The 22,493-nt window shown below is 35.4% G+C and overlaps 1 protein-coding gene across 2 annotated transcripts in view; it reads right to left on the reverse strand.

Moving 5' to 3' along the window:
- Window positions 1-17,524, reverse strand: part of USP8 (ubiquitin specific peptidase 8) — a 67,187-nt gene extending 49,663 nt beyond the window's left edge. Inside the window, exons 1-2 of one of the 2 annotated variants that reach the window (XM_044665174.1) lie at window positions 17,442-17,524; window positions 3,338-3,504 (exon numbers count right to left, since the gene is read on the reverse strand). In XM_044665174.1, the coding sequence (XP_044521109.1) occupies window positions 3,338-3,441 (104 nt within the window). In that variant the 5' untranslated portion in view covers window positions 3,442-3,504; window positions 17,442-17,524. Of the gene's footprint in view, window positions 1-3,337; window positions 3,505-17,332 lie in introns of both variants that reach the window. The other variant, XM_044665173.1, reaches the window with a different exon arrangement.
- Between the last annotated feature and the right edge of the window lie 4,969 nt (window positions 17,525-22,493).

Below are 22,493 nucleotides of genomic sequence, written 5' to 3' on the forward strand. Positions count from 1 at the left end.
GAATTGTCCTCTAGAAATACTTTCTCTAATCCCTATTTTTGGTGTCACATTCTACAACAAAAAATTGATTATATTCCATTTTTGCATGTAGGAGAGCAAAGCTTTCTTAAGTAAAAGTAACCTTGAGCTCTTCTTACTGTTCCCCACTTTTAATCATTAAAACTACTAAAAAAAAATCTACCCTTACCACCAAACCAGATACCAAAACAAGATCCAGAAGTCAGGAAGAAGGAAGTGTGTGGATATATTGGGGGGGTAGGGGGGGAAGAAGCATGTGACATCTCCCTCTTTACTGAGTTGGAATCACATGTTTTTTTCTTTGGTTAATTTTCTAATGCATGGCATAGCTAAGCTCTGTTTTAAAGCTTCTACAGACTGAGTTAAGAAAGTGATTCCCAAAAACTTGACTAATATTAAATAATTATGGTCTTTCATGGAATTCATTAGAAGGAGCTTCAGTCAACTACGGCATCATTAGTACACTATAAATCCCATCTTTATATCATGAAATCAATTATCCAAGACACAAATCAGGTGGCCTGTCAAATGAAAACTATTTTGCCTCAGGTCCTGTTTTATATGCAATCATCATGAGGCAGGACACACCTATTAACTTGGAAATATATGTTTTATTAATCAAATTAAGAGTGTAAGTTATTACAGGATTAACATTTAGTCAACTTTTTAAAAAAAGTCATTTAAAAATCCCTGAGATCTAGTGATACACACTGAATAGATAGACTACTGAATAACTACAAACCTAATAAAAATATTTATCTACAGTTTCTACCTGATAATATGTTATTAGCTTTTTATCCTGTTATATTTGTCCCTAAAGGTAATAAATGTATCTCTCTTTTGATCTATAATTGAAATCTGGTCAAGTATCAATCCATCTAAATTAAAGCCTTATTACATTAGAATAACCTTGTTATCATTACTCTGGTCTTGTTGTTAAATCTGTTAGGCTAGACCTTTAAGATGTTTACACTAAACACCTGCCTCAATTTAGGAGTGAAATGATTTTCTTTTAAACTTTCATGACATCTTTTTAAAAGTGACAAAAAGGCAACATGTTACCACAGAATATCAGTGCCTAGCAACTACGGAAGAGTCTCATAGACACTCGAGGAATATGCAAAGAAAGCCCTAAGCACATATAAGCAGAGTATTTACTGGGCCATGAATATAGAATACAGGTAGCTAGATGTCTCTTCCTTCATTCCGTTTTACCTTCTTTCTTCCCACACACTGAAGGCAAAAATAAAGCTATAAAGGTATAGTGGTGGCAGACAAGCCTGAAATCTCCATTGCTACAAGACCAAGTAGCACTATGTGGATGCTGAGTAATGCTTTTCAAGATTTTATTATAGTAAAATGCATGGGTTAATTAAGTACAAGCTATTTTCTAATACAGTATTATTGGGAATATACACAGTAGTATCAGTAAACATAGTAAAATAAAAAATGAAATTTAAAAAAGTATGGTCTCAAGAATTCTCATTCTATAAGTTAGCAGAACAGACTACTTCCCTCCAAATTAGAATACATGGAATAGAAGCTTTCATAAAAGCAAACAAGGCAATCCTTATTATATATATTCTTCAATCTCTACCTTCAAAAACTTTTCTCTTTAAATGATGCTTTTCTGATAACTAACAAATCCACTTTAACTAACAAATCCACTTTAACATTTATGTATTTAAGCCTTATTAGAAAAGTCTTTTTTCCTTTAAGTCAAGGTTACTATTTTAAATTAATTAATACTATAAATAATGACAATTTATGTTACCAGTAAAATGCAATGTATGCAGTGGGAGTTTTATATTTATTGTTATTAATGCCTGATATAAATCTTTTATAGTACCTTTAAATATATAAAATAATAAGATAGTATAGGAAGGATCTTTAGGTCACATAATCCTACACCTTCATTTTAAAGAGGAAGATGAAGCCCAGAGGTCAAAGGACCTACCAAAAGTCACATAGGTAGCAGAGCTTGAATGTAGGGCAAAGCTCTAAATCATGTGTTGTTGCTACCATATGAGGTTACTTCTCATGTAAATCTTACATAAAGAGGTTGGCCCCAGACAAAACTGAGTCTCTGGTTGGTGCCCAGAGGTATCTGAGCTTTCCCTCTACCCTGTTATCTCCTTTCTACCATATTTTAATAGTGTAGTGCCCTAATAAGCTTCCATTCTCCCCTCTCTAAAACCTTTTAGAAAATAGATTACCTAAGTCATTTATACTATATCATAGTTGACTAATAATGACTTGTGATGTTACTTCTTCATGAATTTGCATCTCAAGAGGGAGTAAAACCATGAGCTACAGGGACAAAGCTCTTAATGGTAGAATTTCAGGCAGCAGATATAAAGTGTGAGATATATCCATCAATAAAGGAACATATTTAATTATACCTAGAATGACTTAAACAGTTTATATATGTGATGATTTTGATATGTTTGTTTTGTCTAATGCTTTTGTTTGTCAAGTTTACATTTTTTATCCTACTTAGCCCAATGGTTTATTGATTTAACTGACAACTTCTGACTTCTTTAGAGGGCAGATCATCAAAATGGCATTTGTTGAATCTGACAAACTGATTAATGGTGTTTCACTTTCTCCCATACTGATATTAGTGGTGTGGATGGATGGATAAGCTCAAGATGTATGGTTCAAGTGCTTCCTTTGACACATACAGGCTATGACTAGTGGCAAGTTTCGAATTTCTCATAAACACAAGCAACTCTGTTAAGTTACAAAATAACTAAAATCCAAATCCATGGTAAGAGCTCCTATATTGGGAATTCTCCACAAGGTAAACTCGTTGGTCTGGAACAAAAGAAATGACTATTAGAATAACTGTTTAGTTTTATTTTGAATAGTCAAAAAACTCTTAATAGGAAAAAGTCACGGAATCATGAAACTGGAAGAGTTTAAAGGACATGTTTTTTTAACTCCCTCCCCAAAAAGCAATCATCTCCAAAAAAAAATCTGACAAAAGAATCCAAAGTCCATTTGAATATTTGAAGCCATAGTACCATTCCATTTTTGGACAACTCTAGTTGTTGGGAAATTGTCCTTCACAATGAACTGAAACTTAACTTCCTGATGATTCCACACTTTTTCTGCTAGAAAGAAAGGCTTTTAAATACTTTGGAAACAATAATCATATGGAAGTCAAATGCCCAATATTATATGAGGTCTTATGAGGTCTACTTGTGTGATGTTTGATTCAAATTAATTTTAGATGAAATGTATACTTAACAACATGGAAATGTGAACTCATTTTAAATGAATTAATATCACTTCAAAAAAATTTAAATATACACACTTCTTAGTACTTATTTTCTCTGCTTTAACTTCTGTCTTCTTGTTAAGTTCTTTCAATGAGGATCCAAGGTAGAGCTCTTTAGGTACTGAAGCAACAGCAGGCATGGTGAATAGTATCTACTTTCACCCTTTTACAATGGATGGAATGTCTTTAAAAGAAGCTCTTTTCTGAAATAAAACAAACAAAAATTTCAGAATACCAGCGATTTCCACTATTAAAATAATTCAACTGAGTACCAAAATTCCTAAACTATGTACTTGAATCTTTGATTCTACATATTACATGAATTATTTTTATGCAAGGAATTTTTTTTAAATTTAAGGATACACATGGGGCCATTTTAAGTTACATTTTCCCCCAAACATATGCAAACTTGATTTTTTAAAACTATACACTTAAATCTCAACAAGAGAAAAAAGTCAACATCCCTATATACCATATAACCAGAACTACTTAAGTTTTATACATCCACAAACTGGTAACAGTGATTTTCATTCTTATTTGTCAGTTTACATGTTTTATACAGTTGTAGAAAATTTACTGTTAAGTTTTCCCCTCACTTTGCATTAATATTGTGATACTGGAAATTTGGGGGTCCTTGAACTAATTTTGAGGTCCCTGATCTAAACTTTCTGAGGACATAGGATTCTTTCAAAACTACATTTCCCATGATTCCTCTTGCATAATGAGGTGGACAGGAAGTGTGCTTAAGTAGACAGAGGTATAAAGACTCAGAACTTGATTGGCCAGCTCTCTTTTTCTGCTGAAGCAGCCAGGGGGCAAAGGTATGGCGCAACTTTTGAACTAAATCTTAATAGCCACGTGGCTTCATTTTTTCAAAATGGCTATCAATAAAACCCTAATATTTTTAAATCTATCATTTTGTACCCATTTTATTTCTTACAATATGTTCTTCCAACATTATTTCCTTTGTCATTTTTAATGACATAGTAGCATTCTCCTGTACAGATTTACCAATATTTGTTAAAGTTAGTCCTCATCCACTAGATATATATTTTAATATTATTACAAATAAAGCAGCTATACATTTTACTTACAAAAAGATTTTTTGGGGTTTGTTTTAGGCTCAATAATGGGGATCATTGGCCACTGGGAATGATGTTTTCTAATTCTTATTATATGCTGCCAGATTGTTCTCTAACAAAAATATATCAATTTACAGTTCAACTAGCAATTCAACAATATATTAGTTTCTTCCCAGCCCCATCAACATTTACTTTTGGTTGTTTTTAATTATTGTTGGTAGGGCAACTGGGTGGCTCAGTGGATTGAGAGCCAGGCCCAGAGATGGGAGATCCTGAATTCAAAACTGGCCTCAAGACACTTTCTAGCTGTGTGACTGGGCAAGTCACTTAACCTCCCGTTACCTAGCCCTTACCACTCTTCTGCCTTAGAACCAATACACAGTACTGATTCTAAGACAGAAGGTAAGGGTTTTAAAAAATATACATATATTTTAAAATATTGTTGGTAATCAGATGAATGTTTCCTAATAAGGGTCATCAAAATGCCTTTCTTTGATTATTAAAGACTTGAAAAAAATTTTCAGGTGATGGTACAATATGTTTTTTTTTCTTGCAAATTTTAATTTCCTTTAACCATAGGGGATTCAATATCCAAGTTTTTTTGAATTTTTTAAGAGACTGGATGTTAAGGTTTTTATCAGTAATATTCTCCCCATAGGTTTTTAAGTCTGACATTTGTCTTATTTGGCTTACAGTGTTTTTGTGAATAACAATTCTTTTTTTAAAAATAAAATTGAATCCATATACTTTGTTTCTAATAGTTTCATTTCTGTGATAGATTTAAAAAGTATCTTTTCTTCATTATTGAGATTTTCCTTATAAAATACTGTATAATTTATTAATAATGCTATTATATTTATCTCAGTGCCCCATTTGGATTTTAATATAATATAAACATATGTAAGGTAGAGAAATAACATGTACTGGTGTCAGAGTGAGAAAAACAAGATTTAAATCACAGCTCTCATAAATTCTATGATATATTTCCAACCCCTCTTAATTCTAGTCTTTTAATTATTTCCTACTTATCCTGTATACAGCTGGCTTGTATATAATTGCTTTTTATCTTCCCATTAGACTATAAACTCCTTGAAGGAAGGGACTATATTTTGGTTCTTTTTTATCTCCACAGTACTGGGAACCTAGTAGGCACTTAAATGTTTAATGATTATTACTATATGATTGCTGTATGATCCTGGCAAGTAAATCCATTTCTTTAAACCTAGGTTTTCTCATCCATAAAATGGGTTTATTGACGAGAGGAAAGAAATAATTAAAAAACCTAAAAGACTATTTAGTTGAAGAATTCCAAGCATTTACCATCAGCCTTTCCATTGTGCTCTAAAGAACATCCAGGTTAATCATTAACCAGTTGCTTCACACTCCAACCAACTGGGCCATCTTTGTTGCCCTCTAAGGATCATTGGCTTTTCCATTTTCCCTAAAACTGAACTCTCCAATATGTGTTCTCTTTCCAAATTTGAATGTCAATTCCTTGAAAGCAGAGACTGTCTCACTTTTCTATTTGTTTCCCTATGATCTGTCTATTCTTGCTTGCCTTTTCACTCATATGTAAATGAATATTTTTAAATTTGTTCCACTGAAGTATTTTTTTATATAGCACCTGATAGCCTTTACAAGTACCACTTACAGTACACTTTATACTCTGGCAGGGTATCTGGAATACCCCTTTATCCAACTGAGGGAGCTACAAAAACAGCTCTCAATATTCTTGCTTACTTATTTTTCTATGTCAAACTGATTCTACAAAATACCCCAATTATCTTCTGGTTGGTATGGCACATGAATCTATGCATTAATTTGAATGCATTGGCATTCTAACAATATTTTGTCAATTATCCAATTGTTCAGTTCTTCCTTCATTGCTTCCTGAAGAGCAATTTGCCACGGCGATTCTTCAGGGAAAATATTAGCAAGCAAGCACAAAAGCCTAAGGATCTAATTTCTAGCAAGTATGGAGAACAGGGGAATTTGGAATTATTTACAAAGAAAATGCTGTTTTTATTTCTCCTTTTACCAAGTACTTGTTAAAGAGCAAACTGTTTTACCTCCTGTAAGAAAGCAAAGGATTTGAGGAAACTTTTTCTACTTCTCAGGGCATTAGGGACAAGTAAATATTCCTTTATAAATGGAAGAAGGCATTATTTACAAACACAGAATGGGCAGAAGGGAATCAACTTGTGTCTGGAGGTTGGAGAGTAGAAGACTATGGCACACAGAAAACACAGAAGGAAAAACACATAATGCTTAGCACAAAGAAAACAGATCTGAGGGGCTTCCGGATAAGGGGAGAGCTGGGCCCTCTGAGAGAAAGCAACTGCTGTTTTACTAAATGATCACTAGAATGATAGCACCAGTGAATTAATAACATCTTTCTTAAGAGTTGGAGAAAGAAAATTTAAAATACTGGTGGGTTGGTACTTTCCTGCTAAGGAACTCCATTTGTTATAATATAATGATAGAGAGAGTTGCTTTCTTTAAAGAACGTGTTCACAAAATGTGAGAGGAGACGTAGCAAGATTTGTCATAATAATGCCTACTGTCCACTTCTCATTTCTAGTGATTCACTTGGGTATAAATTATATTATATTACCAGAAGGAAGGAAAACATTCCTAAAGTTTACAAAGTCTTGGACAAGAAACTGAAGCCTCTGGGAGCACACTGGGACCTATCAAAGGCAAACACTTTAGAAAAGAAATTGAAAAGTAAAAAGATGGTTGAGTAGATAAATGAAAATGGTATTTAGATTTTAGGCCCATAGCTGAAAATAGAAATGACAGGCTCTTTGAGAGAATAGTTCATTCCTGAAATTTTTCTTTATCTCTTTTGGCTTCTGCTGTGATCACTCCTTTCTCAGGCCTAATTCTTAGATTTTTTTCCTCTCTTCTTTGTTAAATCCATGTTATAGAACATTAAACAAAAAAACTCTTGGATTATCATTTCAATTGTTCTTACAGTTTCCATAATTTCTGTTCTCATCTTAAAAATTACATATATATATATATATGTATTTCCTACTTTTCTTCAATTTACCTATTCTTTTATTAAATCCTTTTGTTTTTATATTTTATATTTCCAAATATAATTTGTTGCTTTTCTAATTTCATCAAATATGGTTTCATAACTCTTTTACTCTCATTTGATTGTAGGTATTTAGAGCTATGAATTTTCCTGAGAACTACTTTGGAGACATCTTAAATATTCTGATTACTGTATTTGTGTTCTCTTTGTCATTTAAATATACTAGTCACGACTATGATTTCTTCCAAAAGAGGAATGGGCTGCCTTTATAGGAAATTGTTCCTTCTTTGGAGGATTTCAAGAAGGATCTGGCTAAACATACAGATATGAATCAGTGGGGAACTTTTTTTTCTTTATACATTATTAAATGTCATTTATGTCTCTTCCAATTCTTGAAATATTGGTTCTCTTTAACCAATAAGAGAAACTTAATAGAGTTCTCTGAACCTGTGAAGTAAATAAATGTCTGTTAACCATAATTTAAAAACTGATTTCTAGTTAGGAGCTACAACTGTATGGGTTATCAATGAAATACACATAGCCTCTAGTTTTCTAGATCTGCTTGGTACTTTTGTATATGTACTCCATTGAGTACTTAAAAAGAATGTGTAAATTTTTTTACCTCATAAATTATCTCTATACAGTAACTACACTAAGACTTTTGGGCCATCTTCTACATCTACTTCTCATTAATCTACTCAAATATTATCTTTTTGTTTCACTTTTCATATTAACAAATGGGGCTTTAGAAATCTTATTTAGGGCCTGTTCTTATTATAAAATCAACTTTTTATTTTATGAATTTACAGTTATTTATTGAACAATTAGAAACAGATTTTAATTTTTTACTACTCTTTAAAACAACTTTACTTATGTGTCTTAATACATTCTAGTCAGAATTTAACTATCAGATGATTATTAGTACAACAACAGTTTTCCTTGAGCTAGTTCTTACAAAGATACAATTTAGAACTGCCTTTTACACTGGATCAAACATTTTAAAATATTTTGAGGTATTTTAGTCCAATTTCCTCATATTACAAATGAAGGATGAGTTCCAGAAAGTTTAAATGGCTTGCTGTTGTATAAACACAGGTTTATTAAAAGCAGAGTTAAAATTTAAATCCAAGTTCTTAATTTTAATAGATTGCTAGATTTGAAATCAAAAAGATTTATATATTTAAATTTATTTTCTATAGACAGATATAAAATTTTAAAAATCTAATCCTTGACTTTTTTCCTCTTATAGGGGAACTGAATACATAATGTTACCATTGTTAGACTGGAATTATGGTCATTTTGAGGGGGTCTGAAGGGCTATTCTGTTAATTGTATTGTTGGATAGGAATATAAATTTCCCTTATTTCATGATAATGACTTCTATGTCTTAACTAACGAAATTCTTTTTTTATGTGGTAAGTCTATTAATTTCCTTAAAACATAACTTCCCCTTTGACAAAAATGAGTTATCTTTTGCAATCACCAAATCTCCCTTCTCCATCTCCTCTTTCTGTTGCTAATCTGAAATTCTTTTTATGCTTACATGCATTTTAAGAATTCTTTTTGATTCTAAAACAAGGATATCTGCCAACATAAGTACATTTAGGAAGATAGGTAGGAATGCCAGCAATTTCTGAATTACCTACTTCCAGTCAGCCACTGTCAAAGTTCACTCTACCACAGCAAGACAACGATCACAATTCCAACTCCAGCAAGGGAACTCCCTAGACAATTTAAATGTTCTGCAGTTGTAATATTATAGCACTGAAGAACAAGCACCAGATTTGAGACTCTATGGCACTACTCCAACCATTACCCATTTTACCAAATTTTTGTTCCACATACGCCACAGGGATGACTATTCAGAGACATTGAACATATGCTTGAATATAAATAGGGGTTATCTGACCTTGATTTCTATGAGAGGAAAAATGATGTATAATTTAATGACAATTAGGTTTCTTGGCAGAAGAAAGATTTAAGAATTTTCTCAGTTTGTAACTTTAAGAATTTTCTCAGTTTGTAACTTTAAGAATTTTCTCAGTTTGTAACTATTGTAGTTACAAACTGAGAATATTCTTAAATATTCTATTTTTGTTGACTGATAACTACTGAAGATTTGGATTAGTAAAACATAAAAAAGTTAAGACATGTTGTGTTTAGGTCACTTAGCTTTATGAATTTAAACAATAATTTGTACTATATTCCAAATTTGAATAAATTTATATTTTCTGCCCTCCATTAGTGGCTAAGAGCAATTCTAAACAACACTTCTTCAGATTATTGAGTCTCTTAAAGGACAATGTATTCTTCTATTTCTATGGTTGTTTAGCATGATTATATTTTTAAAGCTGAGCAGACAAGTAATGTTACTTAGTGCTAAAATTTATTTTAGGCATTGCAGAAGGTGAAGTTGGATTTAAAATAATTGCACTAATTTCTGCTAAAGTCAAAGCACAAGGTAAAAGGTGTTTGATGAAAAGAGCAAGTATAAAAAAGGATATAAACAGGACTTTAAATGCTAGTGAAGTTTATAGCACTTCAGAGTAGGGACTTAAGAGTTTAGCTAGTCAAACACTTTTGACTAGGCATCTCCTTTCCAACATCTCTAACAGATGTTCATCCAGCCTTTGCTTGGAGAGCTCTAATTACTTCTGTTATCCTAATGAGATATCAAGTACTTCTTTTAAAGGATCTCAAATTCATTTATGGATAGTATTGGAATCCAACAGATATATTTGGTAATTTGTCCTGTTATATCTAGGTATTATTTAAATATTAAAATATCTTGACTAATTGAAATAGGGAAAGAATAGCTGATTGAATCCTCAATTTCCTGTAAGAAAAATACCTAAACTAACAATACTTTTGAAGGAAAATATTATGAGAGAAGAAACTTCTAACTCAATTTCATATAGATTATATGTCTATTGGGCACAGGACATTTGCTCCATAATAACAATACTGTAAAGACAAACAACTCTGAAAAATTTAGGAACCTGATGGATACAATGACCAACACAATTCCAGAAGAATAATAATGAAACGAATTCACTTCTTCTAGATAAAGAGGTGATGAATTCAAAAGAGTTTTAACTGAACTCAGAGACTGAGACTTTTTTTTTCTAGATAAGGTCAATGTGGGAATTTGTTTTGCTTGATTATATGCATTTGTTTTTTGTTAAAAAAACAAAACAAAACAAAAAAAAACCCACTTACTTTCCATCTTAGAATCAATGTATATTGGTTCCAAGGCAAAAGAGTGGTAAGGGGCAGGCATTGGGAGTTAAGTGACTTGCCCAGGGTCACACAGCTAGAAAGTATCTGAGGCCAAATTTGAACCTAGGATCTCCTGTCTCTAAGCCTGGCTCTCAATCCACTGAGCCACCCAGCTGCCCCTTAACTATATTTGTAATAGGCTTGTTTTTTTGTAATGGACTTGTTTTCCTACTTTCTCAATGAGGACAGGGTAAATGGAGATGTTGACATAAAAATGAAAAAAAAAACACCTGCATTTTAAAAAACTAAATTAAATTTAAAAAATAAAAATATATTCAAAATCACTAATAGCCAGAAAAATGCAAATTAAAACACCTCCAAGGTTTTGCTTTGTACAATGCAAATGAGCAAAGATGAAAAAAGATGGGAACAGTAAATGTTGGAGAAGGGATGTGTGAAAACAGGTACATCTAGGTCCTGCTGATACAGTTGTGAAGTAGACTAACCATTTTGGATTTAAATTTGGAATTATGCCAGAAAAGTGATGAAATTGTTTATACACTTGGACCCTGAGAACCCATTACTTGGCATATATACCAAGTTAGTCAAAGACAGATATAAAGGTCCAATATACTCAAACAACACTCTTCAAGTGGCAGGAAACTGAAAACAAACTGGATGCCTATCAACTGGAGAATGGCTAAAAAAAAACTGTAGGAATATGATTCATGAGAAAAGAATATAATCTCCCATTTGTATAGCTGATGAAGAGCTATACCTTGAATCATTAAGTCTAGGAGACCGTAAAAATCTCCAGTGGGAAAATCTATAGCATATAATAATTTACATTTGTATAGTTCTTTAAGATTTACAAAGAACTTCATATATCTCATTTGATACTTTTAACACCCATTTAGGAGAAAATCTCTGGATCATCCTGTACATAAGGAAACCAGTTATAAGAGGCTAAGAGACCTTTCAATGGTCCGGAGTCAAGACTTAAAAATCAGTTCTCTCCTTCAAAAAAATTATTTTATAAATAAGACTGGATCTTCCTATCTCTTCCAGGCTAGAAGTATAGTAGTTATTCAAGGGCTAGATCCCACTCTTCACTGGCATGGAAGCTTTGATCTATTCTATTTCTTACCTGTGTCAATTCATTACTCCTTAGACAACTTGGTGATCCCCCAATCCCAGGGGCTCACCATATTGAATGAACTTAAGTGTGCACACCAATCTGGTTTAGCCCATAGCATCTTGGAGCTCTGGAGTTCAAGGTTATCTGCCAACCCCCAATTCTCTCCTACTTGGGATTATAAATCACAGCTCTTCTGAGTTTCAGTCCAATATCCTTTCCATTACACCATGCTGCCGATCAGTATTTGAACTATACCAATATTTGTCTTTGTATATCCAATATCTATGAGCAAAGCAGAATTTTAATAACTCAAAAGAAATGTGAGATGTGTAAATTTAGAGACATCTCCATCCCAAATGTTCATAAGGACTATTTGTCTCCAGCCTGTAGTAGTCTTCTGAGCTAGTACTGGTCTTATCAGCCACAGTTGAACATACTGTACAATGACATTGACATCATGAGGTCACTTTAGTCCTGAGTATGAAGGACAAAAACCATCTTCTAAGATAATACCTTGTGCTAACCATTGGAAACAATTAAATATTTTCTGAATGAATAGTTATTTATATTAAGGTATAAAAGAAGCTTGATCTCCTCAGGAATATGTCAGTGTGAAGAAATATCTTGAATATAGGCTATATGCCAGCTGCTCTGGCAGATAGATATATGGTATGGTCCTCAGGGAACTTGAAATCTAGTTAAAATCAAACTAATATCAAGTTAAAACCAAACTAATATCCATAGGACAGTGAGAATAATGAAGAGTTTAGCTGCATAGTGCTTAAAGCAGAATCAAGAATTCAGAGAAAATAGAGATCAGTGTGGGCTGGAACAGTAAGAGAAGGCTTCATTCTATACATGTCCCACTGGTCTGCCTACCATCCCTCACTCACTAAAGTCTTTCCTTGCCATTGAAAGCTCTAATTTTCTTTTCAAGGTCAATTTCAAAGCTATCTCCTCTTTAATATTTTCCTGATAGTAGCATCTCTGAAGGTTTATTGCCTCATCCAGTTTCCTTAAAATACTTATTTCCTATATCATTCACTAAGTTCACTTGCTTTCCTTATATTGTTCAATTTATATATCTCCTGTCTTTCCTAGACTCTACAGCACTTGGTGGTAGGAACCATGTTTCACATTTCTTTCACTCCTTAGTGATGTGTATATTAGTAGTTATTCAAATGTTTAATGATAATGAAATGGGACTTGAAAATACTCTCAAGGAATGTATGCATAGGACTTAAGCAGAGAATTGAAAAGGATTTACTTCAAAAACAAAAGAAACAGCAAAAGCAGCATTAGAAATGAATATCATTTATGGATGCATAATGCAAAGTAATGATACATTATTGATTGTTTTTGTCCTGAAGAGGGAAACAATGTCTTCATCAATTCAGTATTTATGTAACTTCTACGGTGAGAAAAGTGCAGGCAGAAATACAAATAAGGCAGTTTCTACCTGTAAGGAGCTTAAAACCTAATTATTGGGTGGGAATTTGTACAATACAATTGCAATATAAAGTCAAATGTAACTGTTACAGAAGAGAAAAAGTGCTACAGTAGCAGAGATGAGGAAGAGATTAACTAGCTGAAAGAAGGGGGACAGAGAAAGGTTCATCCATGATTTAACAGGTTTTGAAGGATGAGTAGGATTTCAGCTCTTGGAAAGAGGAGTCCCAGGCAGATAGAATAATTATAGGAAAAGAGGTGGGAAAGGATATGAGGTATCTGACACAAAGCTTTTTGTGGCCATACTGAATGTGATATAATAAGGAGATATTCAAGTACAGAAGATCTTTAGGAGATGTAAACAAAGGCAAGGTAAAAGGTCTGGGCTAGAGATGTAGATTTTTTGGTCATCTGCACAGGGGCAAAACTGAGATTAAGTAGTCTCTAAGCAAAGGCCTTTAACTAAAAAAGGGTTCCTAGAGCTTTGTTCTAAGGCAAATAAACTCAAAGGTCATAAATTTTAACATTTCCTCAACTGCTTAAAACAAGAGTTTAGCCCCTAGTTAGCAAAAATAATTCAAATAAGAAGCTACCAGATCAATGTTGCAGATCCTGTTAAATCAACACATATCTATAAGCTACTATAGTAACTCTCCAATCAGTTGACTTTTGTCTTAAAGAATCAAGAGTATTTTTAAAGCTGCTTCCCTTGTCCCCAGAATGTAAGTAAAGGGAGGGAGGGAGGGAGGGAGGGAGGGAAGGAGAGGGAAAGAGAGAGAGAGAGAGAGAGACACACACACACAGAGAGACACAGAGAGACACAGAGAGACACAGAGAGACACAGAGAGACACAGAGAGACACAGAGAGACACAGAGCCGAAAGAGAACAAATCTTGGGAGTAAACTCCAGTTAGAAGGATGGAAAAAGAAAAGTACTAAGTACAGGCCATAGAATAATCAGAAAAGCAGGGGGAAAACCAGGAAAGTACAGTGTTACGGAAGCTAAGGGAAGAGAGAGTTCCAAGTAGTGGGTAGTCAAATACCACGTGAGGTCAAAGAGTAAGAGAGCTGAGAAAAGGACACTGAATTCCCTAAGGAGGCCGCTGGTATCAATTTTGATATCAGTACAATGGAAAGGACCTAAACTAGGTTAAAATGGGAATTACTGAATAGAAAATAGAGCTACTTGGTGTAGTCCCACTTGTTTTTAACAATCTTCATAGTTTGGTGGACTTGAAAAAAAATTTATATAATAGCCTATAAAATACCCATTTGGCATTTGACATGAAAGCACAAATTGGTCAGCATATCATGTCTATAATGAGGAACTAGGTCTAGAAATAAAAAAAGAACTGTTGGTTTCAAGTGCAGGGGTCTGCCCACATGACCTCTGTTCAAAAGTGCTGGGTAGTTGTTCATTTACGCACTTGACAGCTTTCAGCAATGACTCTGTAAGCAATCTGACTCAATTTTTAAAAGTACTTTATAAAGGAAGTTTGAACAACATGAAAACTTTTAACACATATCCAAATTCATAATCTGATTAACCTACAAATAAAATACTTAAGCACAATTCTGGTGAGGTTGGGAGGTGGAAGAGAAGGAATAGGAAGGAGAAAATCTGTGATTTTACTACTTTATGCAACTAACAATGGGATTCAAGCAAATCCCATCATTAATGCAAATCAGTACCTGCTAGAGATATTATTTAGAGAACTGCCTGGGACACTGCATGGTTAAATAACTTGCTCAAAGACAAATAGGTCTTGAACCAGGTCTCTTCCTGACTTAGTTCAGCCTTTATCCACTACTTTAGGGCTGACTTAAACTTATAAAATGTGTTTACTAAGTCTAAATCTTACCAAAAAGTATATTTGTAAGGAAATATTAAAAGTCTACTAAATATGAAGATTTAAAAGAATATGCTAGGATTTGGCTTATACAACTTTTTGTAAAGGATGCAATGTCATTAAACTCCAGTTTCAATTTGCTCTGAAATTGATACTAATTACTTAAATGATCAACGATTCATTTTATTAAATTCAAGAGCAATGTGCCCATATCACTATTAGAAAGGTTTAGAAAACTTAGCTTTTTCAAGTGATAAATAATTTGTTAATTAAATTAGGTGTCTATAAAAACAATAGTGATACCTAGTTGCCTGAAATTGAGAGCTGGCAATAACCAGTTGACTAATGACTGGATATTTCCATACTAGTGGAAAACGAACCACATCAGATTAGATAAAGTATTTTTTGTACATACTGCACAAAATACCAATTGGAGAGTAGACAATACAAATATAACCCATTATCATCAAGATGTTCTTTTCCATGGCAATAATCTTAGGCATGAAACTATTCAGTAACACTACTTAATTTCTGATGTGACTAGATTACCTCAAAATGTAAAATTGAAATAAGACACTCTACAGCTAATATAGACAATAACATGCTTGGAAAAGGAAAAAAAGCTTTTTCTCCTTTGTGTTAAGAAACTTAAAAGTTAAAAGAAATAGTTCTATCAACTTATATCACCAAATTTTCACTAATCTTGTTACAGCAATATGGAATAACTTACATTCATTAACTAATACTAAATTAAAATTATGACTAAAAAATAAATATGAGCAAGAAATTTTAAACTATCTCATTCTGCATCTAAAACACAAAAAATAAGCCTAAGTCACAAAAAATACTCTTCAGACAAACTTAGTCATTGAAAGATGTTTCCTTAATTGTGTTTATTGTCTTAATGATAATGTCTTTCTGTTTCCATCAATATTTTTTGCTTCTGTAGAAGTTTAGCATTTATTATATTAAAATATTATATAATATAGCACAATGCTAACACTGTTTTTTGTGTTGTGAAAAATGTGATAAATATAATATTATTTGAGATGATAAATGAAGCCTTTTCTTTCAATGTCAAGGGTATACCTAGCCTTTAGATAGTAAAGATATCCTTTTAGAAAAGACATGCAATATTATCCCTTTTTAAGTTATATGATCTCTTAAAGAAATAACTATGTAAAATTACCTTAAAATCTTTTTTCCATAGTAAGGTACCCTAGTTATATTTGTAAGATACACAATTTGTAATATATATTCAAGTGTCCTAATGAGGCAATTCACATTTCCAGAAATTATTTCTAACAAGACTGGCATCACCTCCTATTGAACAAAATATTTCCATTGTATCAATTTGTATGTAACTATCACAAACAAAGAACCTTGGATAGCTTTCACAGAAAAAGAAAATCTAGTTATTTGGCAAAATTCACCAATAAGTCTAGCATATTAACATTTACTCAACAACTATCATTTGACATTTTTAAATGGCTGCAGCATGATAGTCACAAAAACTAAGGATGCCTGCAGATCCAGAGAGAAGAGTGGCATCCTTTACTTATATAGTGGCATTTATCCAGACTTTCAGAGCTTTTTACAAACATTAAATACCTCAATCTCTGCAAGGACTACCGGAGGTAGAAAAATGTCTTGTTAGTGCTTAAGTGACTTGTTCAAGGTCAGAGAATGAATCGGAGACAAGAAATAAACTTAATGTCTAGACTCTTGTTCTGCAGCTTTACTCTTAAAAACATACCACCACAATACAGGGTTCTGGGTAATGTTTAACTAAAAAGATGGGGAAATTACCTAACAACTCTGTGGCAAAAAGGCACATTTAGGAATGGATGGGGTGTTATGTGTGGTACCCACAATTATAAATCTAAAGATCACAGGTAAACAAAGGCAGGTCTCCAAATCTCCAATTTCTCTGTCCCTTCCGAGGTATCTGGATTAAGTCAAAAGGGATGGTTTGTTAAGGAAACCTCTATGAGAGAGGCTAAGGCCCGGGCTTGCGGACAGGCAGGTAGAAGGAGGTTACGGATGGCTCTCCGAGTCCGAGCCAGGGAAGCAGCTGTATACTGGGCCGTCTTCTTCCCACGAACCCGAAGCCATGACAGTTCGCATCGAATCCTCTGAGCTTCCCCTTCGTGGGCAGCGGGAAAAGCTCCGAGGAATGCCGCCCGTGCCTCCCTCCCAGCCGGTCCCGGCTCCAAGGTGTCCCCGCCCCGCCCTCCTCGTCTCTCTCACCACGGGGACCTCCCGGACCGGGTTCGTCTTCAGGGCGACGACGGACAAAGTAGACATCAATCCGGGCGGCTTTCTTAGGCCAGGGGACCGTGACCTCGACCTCGCTTACCGTGGGGTAGGAAGGGAGGACACGCTTCACCAGCGCCTTTTCGTTCGCCAAAGGCCCTTCTCCCGGGGACTCGCGGAATCAGCCATCGCCGTCCAAGCGGAAGCGAGCCCGGCTCATCCCCTTTTTCCCAAACTGCACCGCGACGCGTCGCGTCGATAAACGTCATCCTAAGGGGCGGGGCTCCGCTTGGGCTCTTTTCTCTGCATAGGATCTGGAGAGGATCCTGCAGGAAGAAGGCGGGAGGGCCGCGGGAGAGCCCGGCCAGAGAGGGCACACCTCCCCCCCTTCCCCACCCCCACCCCACCCCTTGCCGGCGCGCTAGCGCGCTCCAAGCTCTGCGAGTTTCGGGAGCGAGCCCTACTCGGTGATGTCAGTGGGTGTCTCGCGCCTCGCCCTGTGGTATCACGGGAGCATCCCTTTCTTCCCTCTTTCCCGGGAGCTCCACTGCAGGCTACGGCGAGAAAGCCTGAGCTTCCCTCCCCCACCCCGAATTTCTTTTAGGTTAGCTCGGTAAGAAAGGACCTTCAACTCAGTTCAATTTAACAAATATTTGTCAGGGAAGCAAAAACAAAACACAAACACCCTGCCCTCTGTACGCTTACGTTCTGTTCCGGGGATAACTTAACCCTAAAATTTACCAAAACCAGCAAGGAAGGGAATGAATACATAGCATCCAATTCAGGTTAAAAGTTTTGCACTTTTTTTTAGAAGGTGCAAATTGCTTCTAGGCTTAAGTTTCGGCATCAGTGCGCTATTAGCTAAGGAACTAATTTCTCTCCTAAAAAAAAAATTTTTTTTTAAGTTTAATTGGAGAAATATTCTGAAAAGTGGAACCGAAACACTTTGATTTCATATAATTAGGTGCTTTGATAGATCTATGGCTTTATTAATTTAGACATTTCCCCCCTTCCAGCTTCCAGACTGAAATCCACCCATTTCTCCTTCAGAACACCATTGTTGCTAGTCCATCCTTCACTTCACTGGAGGTCGAGCCAATCCCAGGTGCTTTTTTTTGGTAAAGCTTGCATTCTCTTGCATACTAGTAGGGCATGTGGGCTATTAATTTGTTTTTCCAGCCTTTGCCACATGACTGACCTGTTCATACAAAAGGAATGTAATTAATGTAAGTTCTGAAGAGCCTGATTGCAACTCCTACTCTCAAGGATGAATTGGATTCCTAGAGTTTGACTACATCTCCCAAGATTCTTGAGGAGTGGAGGGTGGGAATGGAGAGGAGATTCTAAAGGCCAAGTTCCCATCGATTTGCATCCCTTCCTCCAAGACAATTGGTTGAGAATCTAGTCGACCATCTTTAAGACACTTTTATAGTAGCCTTAAGTTTGACACACTCTTCTACAATAGAGTCCAGAGGAAGGTTGTTGAGAGCCATTGGATGTAGGAAGCCATTGGAGAAATAGGATCAAATTTAGGGCCTGTTATCTGGATTCCCTACATGACCAATCCAAGCTGAAGCAGTCTTTGTGTTTGGTTCTGGTCACCTGAGCCCCAAAAAGCTCTGGTACCAGCAGGTAGGTTAATCCAAAAACAACTTGATCCCTCCAAGAGGCTATTAGGAGTCATTTAGAGAAACAGAGTCTGTAACAGATATTTTATCTCGATCCCATTACAAAATCATTGGCAAGTAAAACTGTGTGTATGATTTTTCTGCACTGCATGTCAGGATGCAGACAGAATGGGCCATCTAAGATAAAAATCTGAGGCTCCTCTTTTGACTTAGTTTTTGATCCCCACCTTTCTTAGAATTCTTATTAGAGAGCTTTGAAGTGGCAGACTAGCATCTACTGAGTTGATGATTCCTCTCCTTGATAATTGAGAAGCCTGAATCCTAACAAACATTACTTAGATAAGATTGCATACTTAGATTAGAACTGGTGCCTTTAGCAGAACTCAGTTGGTGAGCATCTCCATGGGGTATTTCCGCTCCCAGAGTTATCCCCTACTAAATTGGTGGTTGGAATTTGGCCATTTATCTTTGCACCTTTACTCTTTAGACTTCAATGGGTTATGTGTGATTTATTACCCCTTCACAGCTGTGACTCTTTTTTGTGTTCTTTGCTTGAAATCAGTATATAATAAATTCCCAAGCCCACAGAATTCAGAACAGCATGGGCTAACCACTAGAATTGTTGTTCTCATTTTCTTTCTTCTGCTTTAACCATCCTATGCCACCACGCCACTCAGGACCCCAAAAATCATATAGAGACTGGCCCCCTATAGAAAGTGAACTCAGGCTTAGGAACCTTTTTCTCAAGTCCTCACCTTTCTTGACCTCTCTGTAGCATCTGATACTATTGACCACTACCCCTTTGGGGATACTATCTTTGCCTTGGGTTTTAGAAGCTGTACAAACCCAAATAAAGTAGCATGGTGACATCACCAGAAGATATCATCTGCTCTGCAATCTGGGAGATTGTGAGTTGTTCCTGTGTCTGCCCTGGACATATTTGTTGCCTACATGAATGATTACTATGTGTTTGATTCTCTCCACTAATGGTAAGTATATTGAGGGGAGAGTAGTCTCCAGATTTATGGAAGAAATTGCTTCATCCAGGAGAGGGGTCACATTCCCTGCTTTTCCTACTCTATTCTGGCCATCAGGCCAGGAATCAAGACCATCTTGTGCAAGGGGCCCTAAGGATATAATCTACTCAGTACTGGAGTAAGACCTGAGGCTGACTGACCTAACTTGGATATGGGTGAGCACATCAAATATAGAATCACAGAATCATAAGATGATAGATTTAGAAATGGAAGAAAACTTAGAGCCCACAGTCTAGTCTAATGCCTTCATTTTATAGCTGTAGAAACTGAGGCCTGAGTCTTTGTTAGGTGGCTGGTCCAAGATCACATGAGTCAAAAGTGGCAGAGCCAGGATTTGAACAGGTCCTCTGATTCTAAATCCTGTGTTTCCCACTCTATCTCACCCTCTACAATCATTCTGGCTCCAGGACTCCACCAACTCATACTCTGACTATCAAGCAGAATCAAGGACTAGACATTTTCCCTGCTATTCATGTATCCTTCCCATCATGATCCCTTTCCTTTCTTTTTCTCAAGGACTGATAATCAATATTGTTTTTATTCATATGGAGGATAAGACAGCCTACCACCCAAGAGCTCAACTCAGAATGAATTTTTCTTTCGTGACTATCATGTTTCTAATACACATCCAACACCAGTTCAATCCCTCTACTATCTCCTTTCTACTCTACTCTGCCTTCTACTGTTCCTCTCATTGTTCCCTCTGACACTCATGTTCTATTGTTAAATTTTCCTTTATGTTAGATTTATGACTTCCTATATATGTAATATTTACTTATTTATGTAAATATTATTTTCTTCCCATAGAAAGTAAGCTCCTTGTGGGAAGAGACTATTGTTTTACTTTTGTATCCCAGTGTCTAGTTCAGAGTCTGGCACATAGCAGATACTTAATAAATACTTGTGGGCTGATTTATGACCACTCCGTGATGTGTTTCCTTCAACTAGTCAAATAGAAGATGCAATTATTTAAAGTAAAGGCATTTCATTTCATTCAATTGATACAAATACAAAAATGGGATAGCCCCTAACTCAAAGATTTCATTTTCTATTACAGGGATCCATCATATTCACTGTTAAGTAGTTTGTATATATCCTCATATACATGAATACAGAATGATGGGAAGATATAAACTGTTGAGAAAATCACTAAAGGACTCTTGAAGGAGATAGCATTTAAGGAAGACTTGAGAGGAATTACTGGTTCCAAAAGGCAGAGGCAAGGAGGGAAAATATGCCAAATATGGGGAACAAATTGTGGGAAAATATGGTACCACAGGATACAGTAGAGGCATAGAGTTGGAAGGGGATCTAGAAAATATAGAGTTGATATGTATGGGTATAAGGAAGTAAGAAGTAGTGACCAGGGAAGGGAGCTTTGATCTGGATGGGAGGTCATCTAAGGGAAGAGGAGGGGAAGGAGCTTTTGGGAACATATTTGTCATGCAGGGTTTGTTATTAGAAGACATTCCCTATTCAAGGGTAGGAGATGAAGGAAGGTGACTAAATTCCTTTACTACTGGGAAAGAAGTCTTTTTAGACAAAACTGCAAGGTTGAGATAACCATTTAGGCAAGACTATATGTATCTCCTGACCAAGGGCAAGCAGCTGTTACAACAGTAGGTGAGTCCATCTATTTTATGTATCCTTGTATTGTTATATATTAATTTTCTTTAATGGCAGTTGGAGATTTTCTACTATTAGGCTATTAGGTAGTTGGAGGATTTCTACATTGTTGATCCATTGAGATATTGTGAAAAGATTGTGTTTCTATCCCCCCCCAACTTCCTCCAGTTATTATTAATAGTATTAGAAAATGTCATTTTCTACTTGTACAAAAGTATTCATAGCTGTACTCTTTGAGGTGGCAAAAAATTGGAAAATGAGAGAAGGTCCTTTGATTGGGGAATGGCTGAACAAATTGTGGTATCTGATGGTGATGGAATACTATTGTTCTGAAAGGAATGATGGACTGGAATGACCTCTAGGAACTGATGCAGAGTGAAAGGAGCAGAACCAGGAGAACATTGTACACAGAGACTGATATACTGTGGCACAATTTAACGTAATGGACTTCTCTACTAGCAGCAATGCAATGACCCAGGATAATTCTGAGGGACTTATGAGAAAGAAGCTATCCACATTCAGAGAAAGAACTGTGGGAGTAGAAACATAGAAGAAAAACATATGATTGATCACATGGCTTGATGGGGATATGACTGGGGATGTTGACTTTAAATGATCACTCTATTACAAATATTAATAATGGAGAAATAGGTTTTGAACAATGATACATGGATAACCCAGTGGAATTGCTCTTCAACTCCGGGAAGGGGGAGGGAGTACAGGAGGGAAAGAACATGAATTATATAACCATGGAAAAGTATTCAAATTAATTAATTAAATAAAAAGTGGGGGGAAAACCAAACCAAAACTCCTGGTTGTACATATGGAAAAAATAAAATAAATAAAAATAAATAAAAGAAGGCC

This window comes from Gracilinanus agilis, chromosome 2 (assembly GCF_016433145.1).
Source record: "Gracilinanus agilis isolate LMUSP501 chromosome 2, AgileGrace, whole genome shotgun sequence".
Lineage (NCBI taxonomy): Eukaryota > Metazoa > Chordata > Mammalia > Didelphimorphia > Didelphidae > Gracilinanus > Gracilinanus agilis.